At 34.4% G+C, this 12,334-nt stretch overlaps 2 protein-coding genes across 2 annotated transcripts in view; one reads left to right on the top strand and one right to left on the bottom strand.

Moving 5' to 3' along the window:
- Positions 1-5,728, top strand: part of LOC108729956 (protein expanded) — a 36,483-nt gene extending 30,755 nt beyond the window's left edge. Inside the window, 3 exon segments of the mRNA XM_018459364.1 lie at positions 1,215-1,493; positions 2,053-3,818; positions 4,054-5,728. Coding sequence (XP_018314866.1) covers positions 1,215-1,493; positions 2,053-3,818; positions 4,054-4,557 — 2,549 coding nt within the window. The 3' untranslated portion in view covers positions 4,558-5,728.
- Positions 5,729-9,354: 3,626 nt separating this feature from the next.
- Positions 9,355-11,700, bottom strand: LOC108729946 (odorant receptor 43a). The gene is made up of 4 exons (XM_018459335.1): positions 11,602-11,700; positions 11,277-11,387; positions 10,858-11,013; positions 9,355-9,405 (listed from the first exon to the last, which is right to left on the bottom strand). Exons 1-4 carry the CDS (start codon positions 11,698-11,700, stop codon positions 9,355-9,357), a joined length of 417 nt encoding a protein of 138 aa, XP_018314837.1.
- Between the last annotated feature and the right edge of the window lie 634 nt (positions 11,701-12,334).

The following is a 12,334-nucleotide window of genomic DNA, read 5'->3' as shown; positions in this document are numbered from 1 at the left end:
TATTCTTCGATATGTATAATTTTGTCATATAATAGGTTTCCATTTAAACCATTAAATTCGAGCTTTGTTCCCTTGTGAAATATACTACTGAGCATTATTAGTGCTCACAAGTCAGTAGTACTTCAAGGCACTAATGCACTACTGCTATAGTGTAGTAAGTACAGTAGTGCCACAAAATATTACTGCGTAGTAATACTTTTTCTACAAAGGTATTTAAGATAAAAAAAGCACTTTTAGAGACTCCATGACCACACTCTAATCGAGCTGAGAGTAAGTGACGAACTTCTTTTGCATATGCCTATTTATAGGGATTCGCGTTATTTTTTTCTTACGGGAAACAAGTTCATCTTGCGGCGACGCGGTGACGTAATGCGCAGCACCGCCACGAAATGGACTCGTTTCCCGTAAGAAGAAAATGACACGGATCTCTATAAAGAGGAGTATGCAAATGGAGTTCGTCACTTACTTTTAGCTCGATCAAAGTGTATTCTTGGAGCCTCTGAAAGTGCTTTTTTTTAAATATCATTTTATTAATAGTTAGTTTCTGTGATGCATACTCGTTTCCTACATTTTGTATCTTGCCGAAACACGGATATACCCTTGTAAAAAAGTACTACTATACTACTACTACTACTACACTATAACAATAGTGCCTCGAAATATTACTGCACACTAATAGTGTGCTCAGTAGTATTTTTCTACAAGGGTTTATTAATTGTTTATTAGTCTATTTTTAGTTTGCGAAATAAAAAGGAACATATCGTGTTGCACGCGTTATGTTATGTAATTTTCTTTAAAATAGAAGCGAGATTTTTCTTTAAAATAGAATCTATTGGCGAATTCGGCACATATGCACTATGACTCTGCTCTAGTGCTGTCTTGACATGGTGTAAGTGCAGAATCACTTTAGTGCTATGCCAAATTGTACTATCAGAAACGTCAGTGCAACATTTCTTGAACTTGTTCAGTTCATTCGGGGGGTTGGTCCGAATATAAACTCACTGGGGGTCAGTTTTCATTTACCGCAATCTTAACTCACTGCAATGGTACAGTGCGCACAAGCCGAATGCGTGACACTGAAAAAGTTTGCACTCAGTGCGCACTAGGCAGTCTGCCGAATTCGCTATATGACTCGCCAATATATATCATATCGACTTGATCGCTTCTTCATCGTCATGGTGAAATGTAGACTAACATGTCGGGATAATTTTCAGAGATTGACAACTCCGACGCCACTTCTACATCGGTGGTATTACGACTCGCGTCAAGTGCCGCGACTGCCGCCGAGGGCTCGCAATGCAGCAGCAGTTGCAGTACAGTGGTTGTCGTTAATACATCCACAGGCGGACCATCGCGAATGCGCCGGGCTTCGGCAACCTCCAGTTTGGAACTAGGTTACTCGCACACAGCACAAAATTCGGCAATTTCCACGGAGACAGCTAGTTTTCCGGGTGCTATTTACGACAGGTGTAAGAAGACAGGTAAATATACAGGTGAGCGAAAGAGAAGAGTAGCTTTAGTTTAGAAAATAGCTTTGTCGACACGATCAAAATACTGTGGAACCTTTTTAGAATCATCTAGGCCGAACTATCCCTCTGTATTATACAGGGTGTATATCAATATGTGCCAGAATAAGGTATAAAATATCTCGTAAAGTATTGATTTCTCAATACCTTAATACTTTTGTACGCAGAATAATTAGAGGAATTATATTACGTAAAAATATAATTCGATTTTAAGAAATGAAGTTGACTTGAAATCTCTGAAACGCCTCCACCTAAACGAAAATTATTATCGCCGTATGATAGACCCCTTCATATCATGCAATTTTGGTTATACAAATTTTCCTCTAGACCTTATAGATTCGAAGATATTTTAGGTGCTAACATAGTTAGTGGGACACCCTATATTACATTTCTTTGATTTCTACGCTTATTATAAGGATACGTGCATAGAATATAAATTTCGATATCCTTCCTGTTTTTCACTCGCTTTCTGAAATTAAGCATAGTCACGTAGTGTAACCGTAAATCTTTGAATGATTTTCCTCAGGTACTGATATTGCGAGCGAGACTAGTGGCGTATATACACTGAGAAGCAGTGAGATTCAAGACGAAAGAATTGGCGACGATTTGTATTCGCCTACGGGTGATACCAACGCATCCTCTGCGGCGAGCGATGTTTGCGCTCTGAGCTCCGTTCAATCTACCACTGATGAAGCGTCTATCACATCCGGTTTCTATACTATTCACAGTGGGTTACGATCTGAAAGCAGTTATACGGAAGACGTCGGCGCGGAAGATCAGGAACCGATATATAGTCTTTGTAAAGGTGATGACGAAGTTTCCCTGAATCGACAGCTCGAGGATTCACGCTCGCGAAGCAATAGCATACTCAGCGTGAGCAGTTTCCGAGGCGACGGTAGCGATCCGTCCAAAGCGAGGCCGTTATTGTCGGCTGACGAGTTATCGGATCTGATAGTTGGCAGGTATCCCCCACGTAAGACTATTAGCAATTCGATGGACTCGGATTGCGATTACGTGACGATGCCACCGCCACCTCCGCCGCCACCACCTAGAACGGACAGTGATCGACAATTACCGCCACCATATCCGATAGAAAGCATTGACTACGCAACAATTAACATCTCAAAGAGATCCGGCATACTGGAATTGGCTCGGGAACGAGAACCACCGCCGCCGCCACCATACAACAAAATTTGCAGTGATTTCGTCCCGTTGCCACCTAGACGAACCGATCCACCGCCGCCGCCACCTTCGTATACATCATCACGAGAGAGGATTCAAATTCCGCCACCCACCCCGCCGCGAAACGACGCGGTGACGCCACGAGAACCTCCACCACCTCCGCCGCCCTATCCCGACATGTCAGCAACAATTGGCTCTGTTCCGAAAGTGATAAAAACCATCAACGACGTCGCCGGGAATATCGCGCCACCGAAACCACCACCTAGGATCCAACCTCCCACTTACCCAGGCGATAAAATGAAACCCACCCCCGTACATGCCCCGGTTGCTGCTCTCGTAGTAGGCCCAAACAATTACCTAGACGTACACGCTTCCCGAGGTGGTCCGGTACTTCTACCATATTTGACGACACCACCGCCCCCGCCTCCTCTACCACCGCCGCCGATAGTACATCCGCGACAACCACCGCCACCACCACCACCGCCGCCGCCGCCATCAACGCAACAGCCAGCATCAAGTTTGGCGACCGTCTATACGAGTCAGGTTTCTCGGTCGCAAATAGAACAATACAAACAACAACTTTACTCCGATGTTGATTATGTTATGTTTCCGCTCAAAGATCCGGCGGTATCAAAGCAAGAGTACATCGACGCCAAACAGGGTTCCCTTCTGGCGGCTATGGCGGCTTATCCGCCTCCACCGTATCCTACCTTTAGCAAGTCTTCGGTGATGTATCGTAGCACGCCATACCTTCCCGGTTCCTCTTTTTCCTCGCAATCCAAATATGCGTCCAACCAAAATCTAAGCTCTAGTGACACAGGCAGTTCCAGTGGTAATTATCTGCAAGGCAATCTGAATAGTCACTATGCTGCTAGCACTAGTTCGCTGTACAGCGGTGCAACTTGTTCATCTACGGGTAGTCACAGTCTCAGAAGAGAGCCGCCCGTACCAACTCACCCTCACACATTGAATGCGTTCTCGCGGACTAGAAGTGACGAGAATATTCTCAAATGCTTGAATACCTTGTTCACAAACAAGATGCAGTCTCTACCGCAATCCAAGCATCGCAGGTTACCGCCACCGCCGCCACCACCGCCCTACGAAATACAGGTAATACAAAATGAAATATCAAATTTCTTGAATTTGTAATCAAGGTTTATCAAAATCAGGCCAAAAGAACACTTGGATATCTTTATTAGGTGTTTGCAAATATTCTGCATTATTTTTATCGTATTTATTGCTCTTAATTCCTTCAGAAAAGATAGCTCCTTAGAACATAGTTATAAATATTTGATAAAATTATATATATTTTATGTTTAATAGTAATACATGTTATTTGTTCTAGAATCTTGATAAGAATCAACCACTGCCATCGTCTTCTTCAGCGGTAACTTCCTCGTTGGCCCCCACGACAACGAACAAATTTAAGAAACTTAGCAACGGTACGGAAGAGAATAACGAAAGGAAAAGCGATGATATGTTAGACATCCGAACACTTCGCGAGAAAAGTCGTAACTTAGATTTACCATTAATTTCCGCGCTATGCAACGATCAATACCTGTTAAAGCAGACGAAAGCTTTTGTTCTGCCGAAGCATCCCAGCGAAATAACTTCTACCGCTGTATCCACGAAGAGTGGTACGCGGAATAGCAATGGCGCGACGTCCAGTAGGAGCAAGTATCCGGTGAGTGGACTGTCAACGACACAAATTCAGAAACCACTTAGAAAATCTTCAACGAGCACTCACAAGCATCCCTCTGAGGCAAAGAGCAATGCCTACAAGGTCAACGCCTCTTCCACAGGGGTCTCGACTATCAAGAAGGACTTTACAAGGGCATCTCATTCCTAACGCTTGTGTAGACATTCTTTTCTCATTCATAGACTCTTAGCTCAGGATGAAAGTACATTCCATAATCCCATAATCACTATCACGCGCTACGAAATACGATTTAATGTAATTAATACGACGTACTAAGGAGCTGTACGACAAATTAAATATCGTTTCCGCAGACCGTGCTTCTTTGATTCAGGGTGCCATTTTGTTTGTTCGCTGTTTTTTCTTTTTCTTTTCTCACAAATATGTAGAAGCTCCAAATAGTTTGTTTCAATATATATATTACTAGATTGATATACATATTTGAACATTTTGATAATAGATATACTAAAGCGTTATTGTCTCTTGCTCAATTATATGTTGCGTCGAAAATTCCATTCATAAGCCCCGATAAAGGCGGCACTAGTCCCGCTCGTTGTTAGGATAAATCATAGAGTTATTGGCCATTGCATATATGATAATCATAATGTGATAATCTGCCGAGGATTAGATAATTTTATTTATATGTTACATTGCTCATATGTTTTAATTAAGAACGATTTAAGAAATTCAATATTTTCAGGCGTTAATATCGTCTAATTACAATACGTGTTACAGAAAATTCAAGTAGAATAACATCTTGAAAATATTAGCAATAAATACATGCTAAGATGTAATTGACAGTCTTAATGACTGACATTTTATTCAATCTACAGAGCTACTCAAGCAGTGGTCCCTTATTTATTTCGAATATATAAGAATTAAATTATGATAAGATTAGAGTACAATTATGTACTTGTATATTGTTTCCGATGCGATAAGAATTTTATGACGAAAGTAAATATTGCGTAGGTGGCCAATAATGATATAGTTTACCCTACTCTAGTTTACCCTATATCGTAAAAAAGAGAAATGACTTCCTTACTTAATATAATCACAGAATACATATATATTTCGGATGAAAACATTTATGTGATTTTATTGTAATTAAAAGAATAGCTATTTTAGAATTTTCAGAAATAATATTTATTACCGAACAGTTTCCCATTTATCTTTTAACACTTTGATCGGTGGTTGTTCTGCAGCACACCATTATTCAAGGCATTTTATGTAATACATACATAGTGCTGTTAGTATAGCTAATCTTTTTTACTTTTGTAATTGACCTAATTCAATATTACAAAGCTACCATCCAAATTTATTGACAATGGAGAAATTGATCGTTAAATTTATATATAATATTTGTAAGTGCAATGCATGTAACATTTTTTAACATTTTGCTTTTTTAATTAATTTAACATGTTTCCGAAATGTTTTTATTTCGAACGTATTTTGACATATCTAATTTATTCGGCATTTATATTATTTGTAATATTATAAAGTGTAAAATTAATTTTATTCTGGATCTTATAAAAGATCGCACACTTCTATAATTATAAATAAAAGAGTGCAACAATTTCATAAAATCGTTATAATAAAAGAACAACAATTTAGTCGTAAAAATAGCTTACACTAATTGTCACTAGATTTTAATATTATATTTTTCACATCTGTACATAATATTGCGTAACATAATACTACGTGATTTTATATGTAGACAAAAATCTCGTGTGTATGTATTTCATGCGCCATGTCAATTAATTATAAATAAATAAAATTTTTTGTAATAAAAGACAATTTGTGAAAAAATATAAATAAAGCGTAAATTGAACTGTTGTATTTTATACAAGTGTATTGGATATTTACTTTATTGGACGTTAAAACATGAGAAATTCAACAATACTTTTTGCACATGATTTTTTTTATTCTCAATTAACCCAATTTTTTATATTACTTTTTATGTTACTTTTGTAAGAAAACAGGATGGATCAATATAAGACTGCAATGTAAAATCTTTTTTAAATTTCAGCTAACTTTCATATTTTTAAATTTTATTATTTTAATACCTTTATAATTTTCTTTAATATCTCTTACTTGAAAACATTTACTGTTTTATCAAAACGCGCGTATAATATATTTTTTAATATGCATATCTAATGTCTTTAAAAACTTTTTGAACAAGCAATTTTGTATATCACTCTTGCATTAATCTGAGAGACAGATGACGTCATTAATCTTTTCTGGAATAATACACAACCTCTCGCTTCACCCGAAAGCGTCTTTACACATATTATAGAAATGAAAAATTGCTGAGGAGAATGACCAATGAACGACTTGTCTTTATGACGCAACGTGGTGATCACATGTTCGATGCGATTCGTCCAGACGTATATTTACTGAAGCGATAGTTTGTATAAACTGTAGTACGGCAACCTTCACGCGGCTGCAATTACGGCTTATCGTAGAGCGTGGGACAGTCGACCGTCTTGTCCCTTCGTGGAAACTAACATTGTGTTTTATTCTCGACTGTTTCAATTAGAGTTTCAATTGTTTTCTACACGCATTTTTTTAACTATATACTATTTCGATCAAAATTAGCAACGTTTGGAATAATATGTTCTGTCTGAGTACGCTGGATCCTTATGAATTTCATATGCATGGTAAGTGCACACATATGGTGTATGTACTACATTAATATTAATTCAAGAGCAACCTCTTTAAAAGTTTAATTTAAGTTGAATGAAAAGATGTATCAAATGTTACGTTGATATGATTACAATATTAGACATTACAATATTTACCTAAAATTTGATAATCAAGGATGCGAGTGAAGTAACTCCTAAAAAATTTGCACTGAATGCATCCTGCATTTTTTCCATTCTAAAAAAAAGGTCGATATCATATAAATATAAATTTACGACTTTAACATTAATAAATGTATTGATAATTTATTATAAAATCAATATCCTCAAAAGTTAATTCCTTCTAAGGAATCAAAATATTCCATTTTTTGTCAGACAATTTTGAAGTAAAAATAAATAAAAATAAAGGATTTATTTAACAAAATTCTTGGAAAAATTTGAAAAGGTCTAATTTATACTTAAAATATAGCTTTAAACAAAACATAGAAATAGTTCTTAATAATACTTTGTAGATATGAATAATAATTCATTCTCGCGTACATATGCAATTATATTCGCACTGCAGTCATTGTACATGTACGCGCATCACGTGTCGCATATCAAGCCTGCAATTACAGAGTTCGGTTTCGATGTATTGTTAATGCACAAAGCGGGAACAGACATCTGGCCGTAAATAGGAAAGACAAGGGTGATCGTAATACAATCAGCGATGCTTTGTCCGAAACCACTGACTAAGATGACTAGCATTTGCAAGGCATACATAATCGTGTGCACGTGTGCGTTCTCAATCGCATGTAAAAATGAAAGCGTTAAAGTACTAGACGGATTACTTTCGAGTTACATTTTCATTATTTTAAATAGTTCAGGAAATGGAATGATATTAGCTTACAATTAATAGTTAAATAAAATTATAATAGGTCAAATTTCTATTTTTTGCATTTATTATTACAAACTCGAAAAAGTATATAGAGACTTTTTTTAAAACTTAAAGATAAAAGAATAATTTATAAAATATGAAAATTTGGTTTATCAAATTGATATAAGTAATAATAAAAATACGAGATAGCCAGTACATTCAAAATAATAATTATACTTTTTTTCTTCACACATTTCTTATATACCATTCTCTTACAATAAGATAAAATAGGATAAGTTATATAAAAGCGTGAACATGACTCACCATTTCCGAGGATAATTACAATCGGAGTTAAATAATGTGACGAAGTTGTCAGCTCGACAATAGCTTGATGAAGATCTTTGACCTAACGTTATAGAATGCTTTCATCTCTTCATCGATTCTAATTTGTCTGGTTCTAATTCGTCCTATAAAAGTCCATCGTAGCCTCCGTTATGTGATATCTCACCAATTTAATAGTTATATAACAATTTATTCACACAAGTATTGTATTTGTGAGAACGTTCCTCTGCCAAATTCATGATCACCGATGAAAAAAAAGAGATCCAGATATTTCAAAATTATGAAACTGAAGTAGTATCAAATTATCTAAGAAAATAAAATTAAATTGACAATATATTCAGTGTTAGTCGATATTAGCTGTTTCTTCTAAAATAATGTTATATAGTCACAACATAATCTTTTTGAACCTAGGAAAAATATAAAAAAAGTAATTATAATTAATTGTTAAATGATGTAATACCTTATGGTTTTTCATGATGTATTATAATGTTTATGAGAATTTGCAACTCACCTGCACATCGCGCTTTACGCTGTACTTTCCTCGAGAGCTCACACGAACTGCGTCAAATATACGAACGCGCGGGAGCGCAATAATCTCTGTTTTCATGCTTAGAACTGTCTATAGAATCTAGAAACAGACTTGCGCACAAAATTAATGTGTAAATTGCATATAAGAGTTTTTCGAATAATATGTGCTTAATTCAAACGTAAGACCAATCGTTATCTGTCACAATTGGTTCTAAACCTAGATGTAGATTTGTACGATTACAAATGCAAATTGCTACCAATTGGTTCTAGGAATGACTACATGTGCAAAAATACAGCTTTATAAATTTGTAAAAATACTGCACAATGTAATTCGAATCTGATCGAAAAAAATATATATATATTAATTCTATTATATTTTTTAAAACTATTTTATAAAAAATTTATATATCTAATATATTATTTTAATTTTATCCTTCTGCTACGATTTTTGGAAAAAAAGTATATACTCTAAATTACGGTAATCGATACATATGTTGGCTTGGCGCATATTTTAGTGTATTTCTCTATCTGTTTACAGATTTATATAGTATTGTGAGCCAAATAGGTAAACTTTTCCATAATTCTTCATAACAAAGTACGCAGCATCGATAAATATGCCAAGGAAGTTCTAATAACCTACATAAAAGTAACATATATCATTATATGGAATCTTATTCAAAGAAATTGTTTATTAAACATTTCCGAGAAAAATTAATTAAAGACTTCACTTCCAAATTATATTTTAAATCCGTATATTTAAAAATAGGGATATATGGTAAGAGTGGACCATTTTAATTTATCCAGTCGATTTTCTCAAAATCTGTAAGTTTAAGGCAAAAATGTTTCAGACAAAAATTTTATGGTTTTAAAGGAGAAAGAAATTGGTGACCTTGGTTGACCTTGAGAATATGTTCTTAAGGTCAGGTCTAGGTTGCCTAAAATTTTTTTAATGGAACCCCACATTTTTTATCACATATTCTTATAGCTGTCTTCAAGACCTTTTAAAAACACTTTAATAAAGTTCATTTTCATTAAGTACTTTCCGAGTTATGACGTTTGAAAGTCACAGTACCGCTGACATTTGCATTACCCAAGGTGTCAGACTGTCGGCTAAAACCTTTGGAATGAAATTCACAATCATGACGTTGACAAATTGACTTACAGGTTATGTACTATAATTTAATTTGGTCCAAGGTCACCAACAGCTGTTTTCCAAAAATTTCGGAGGTGTGTAATTCGGTCTAACATCAATTAAATTGAAAATCTAAAAAATCATTTATATCTACATATTCTCAAAATTTGAGGATCAATTGAATACAAGAATATTTTTCATCAAAATTTATTGCACTAAGCCTCACGAGTACAATTCGATTGATGTTAGACCGAATTACATACTTCCGAAGTTTTTGGAAAACAGCTATTGATGACCTTGAATCTGACCTTGGACCAAATTAAATTATACTATATAACCTGTAAGTTAACTTGTCAACGTCATGATAGTGAATTTCATTCTAAAGGTTTTGGCCATCAATTTGACACTTTGACCGCTGACATTTGCATAATGCAAATGCCAGCGGTACTGTAACTTTTAAGAGTCATAGCTCTAAAAGTACTTAATGAAAATGAACTTTATTAAAGTGTTATCAAAAGGTCTTGAAGAATATGTAATTATCTTAAATTTTCAATTATAAAAATATGTAATAAAAAAATGAGGGGTTCCATTAAAAAAATTTTAGATAACCTTGATCTGACCTTAAGGACATCTTCTCAACGTCAACCAAGGTCATTTCTTTCTGTCTTGAAACCATAAAACTTTTCTCTGAAATATTTTTGCCTTAAACTTACAGATTTTGAGAAAATCGACTGGATAAATTAAAATCGTCCACCCTGTATACATATACGGTGTGTGGCAAGACTATGAAGATTTTTGCAACACATACAATCTTCATTTTCTTTAAGTACGACTTTAAAAAAATTAAATATAACTACCTCAATTATAATCCATCAACAAATGCAAATAACATAATGTTAATTTAAAAAATGTTTAATTATGTTTATGTGTAAGACTGTTATGTTTGATACACTCACGTCCGTAAAACTGTTTAAGGAAAATATATAAAATTTTCCGGCAGTTAAATACAGCATAACTTGGCCTCGAATCATGCAAATTAGCAGACATTTCTTGCAACCGAGTGGCATTTCGTACCAATTGCATTCATAGTATGCATCTTGCACACTTATACACTAAACACAAAACAATCGAATATTAAGCATTTAATATGAAAATTGCGATAAAAATTCTTGTTATTAGTAATGTCACACAAAATTTGTTCCTCTGTATAATATTAATAGGTTTGTTCGCGTTGTTACTTGAAATCTTAAAAAATTTTTACACTTTAAACAAGATAAATATATATTTGGACGTTGAAAAGAGAAAAAACGAAGGTGCTGAATGTAAAAAATGTAACACGAACAAACCTATTGCTTATTACACCTCCCAACAATACCTGTTGAATTAGTTGGTCACCAATCAAATAATATCCGAAGAGTATGACAAGCGCAATAACAGCAAAAAAAATAAAAGTGCAGCAGGTTGCTATTTCTGACACATCCAAGTTCTAAAAAGTATAAAATATCACGAGATTGCATACATATATATAATATGTATATATGTATATTATACATGTTTGATAATTAACGATAAAACTAGCTTGCAAAGAGGCAAAATTAAAAAACTAAGAAAAAAAGTCTTGTACCATTTTGCATTTTTGCATTAGTTAACAAGTTATTAATTTATAAAAATAGCCAATTTGATTTAATAATATGACATACCATTATGACATAATACAATGAGATAGCCAGTACAACACTGGTGCCAACGAGTTCATCCAAAAGAATCAAATTGAAAGTATCGTCCACGGACTTCGCCATCCTTCAATCACCATAATATTTCCGCCAGCATTATATATACAGAAAGAATAAAGTAGCAAATTAAACAAAGAGATCTACTATGTGATGAATATATGATTGTTATATTCCTACCATATTATTTTGAGATGTATTCGAACGAAGCTACGAATTCTGTCTACTATCATGGTTTGCGAGTATTCTTTAATATGTCTAATACGATACGCCAAAATGGACAACTCGCCGCAAATGTGAAATACTAAAATAACCATCAGACAAATCGCTGCCATGTGACATACAGAAAAATAAATCATTGGAAATAGATAGAGATACATCAATATGTATGTATGAGTATTGCTGATATCGAAAAATGGATGAATTCTATAGGGTAACATGAAAGACTTCGTATTGTTTCGTGGTGCTGAAAAAAGATGACAGAACGAAGAAATGTTGACAAAAATAGACGAAAAACAAATTTTTCTTTGAAGAAAGTACATTGATAACAATTAACATATTTGAACAATATAGAGTAACTTTTTTCTATAATTTTACAGTGACAGATTGATTAATAATAAAATAATGAGACAATATATGTGATGTAAATCTTTATTTATTATACATAAAGTATATGTATATATTATGATTTCTTTATATATAT

Source organism: Mycetomoellerius zeteki, unplaced genomic scaffold (genome assembly GCF_001594055.1).
Source record: "Mycetomoellerius zeteki isolate Tzet28-1 unplaced genomic scaffold, Tzet1.0 scaffold119, whole genome shotgun sequence".
Taxonomy (NCBI): Eukaryota; Metazoa; Arthropoda; class Insecta; order Hymenoptera; family Formicidae; genus Mycetomoellerius; species Mycetomoellerius zeteki.
Note: the sequence above shows the minus strand (reverse complement) of the source record. Positions and strands in the feature narration are given on the sequence as shown.

Coding starts and splice junctions, on each gene's coding strand:
- LOC108729946 (XM_018459335.1), bottom strand. CDS start 11,700: ATGGCGAAGTCCGTGGACGATACTTTCAATTTGATTCTTTTGGATGAA. Junction 11,388..11,601: donor CATTGTATTATGTCATAATG/GTATGTCATATT, acceptor TATACTTTTTAG/AACTTGGATGTGTCAGAAAT. Junction 11,014..11,276: donor GTGACCAACTAATTCAACAG/GTATTGTTGGGA, acceptor TTTTGTGTTTAG/TGTATAAGTGTGCAAGATGC.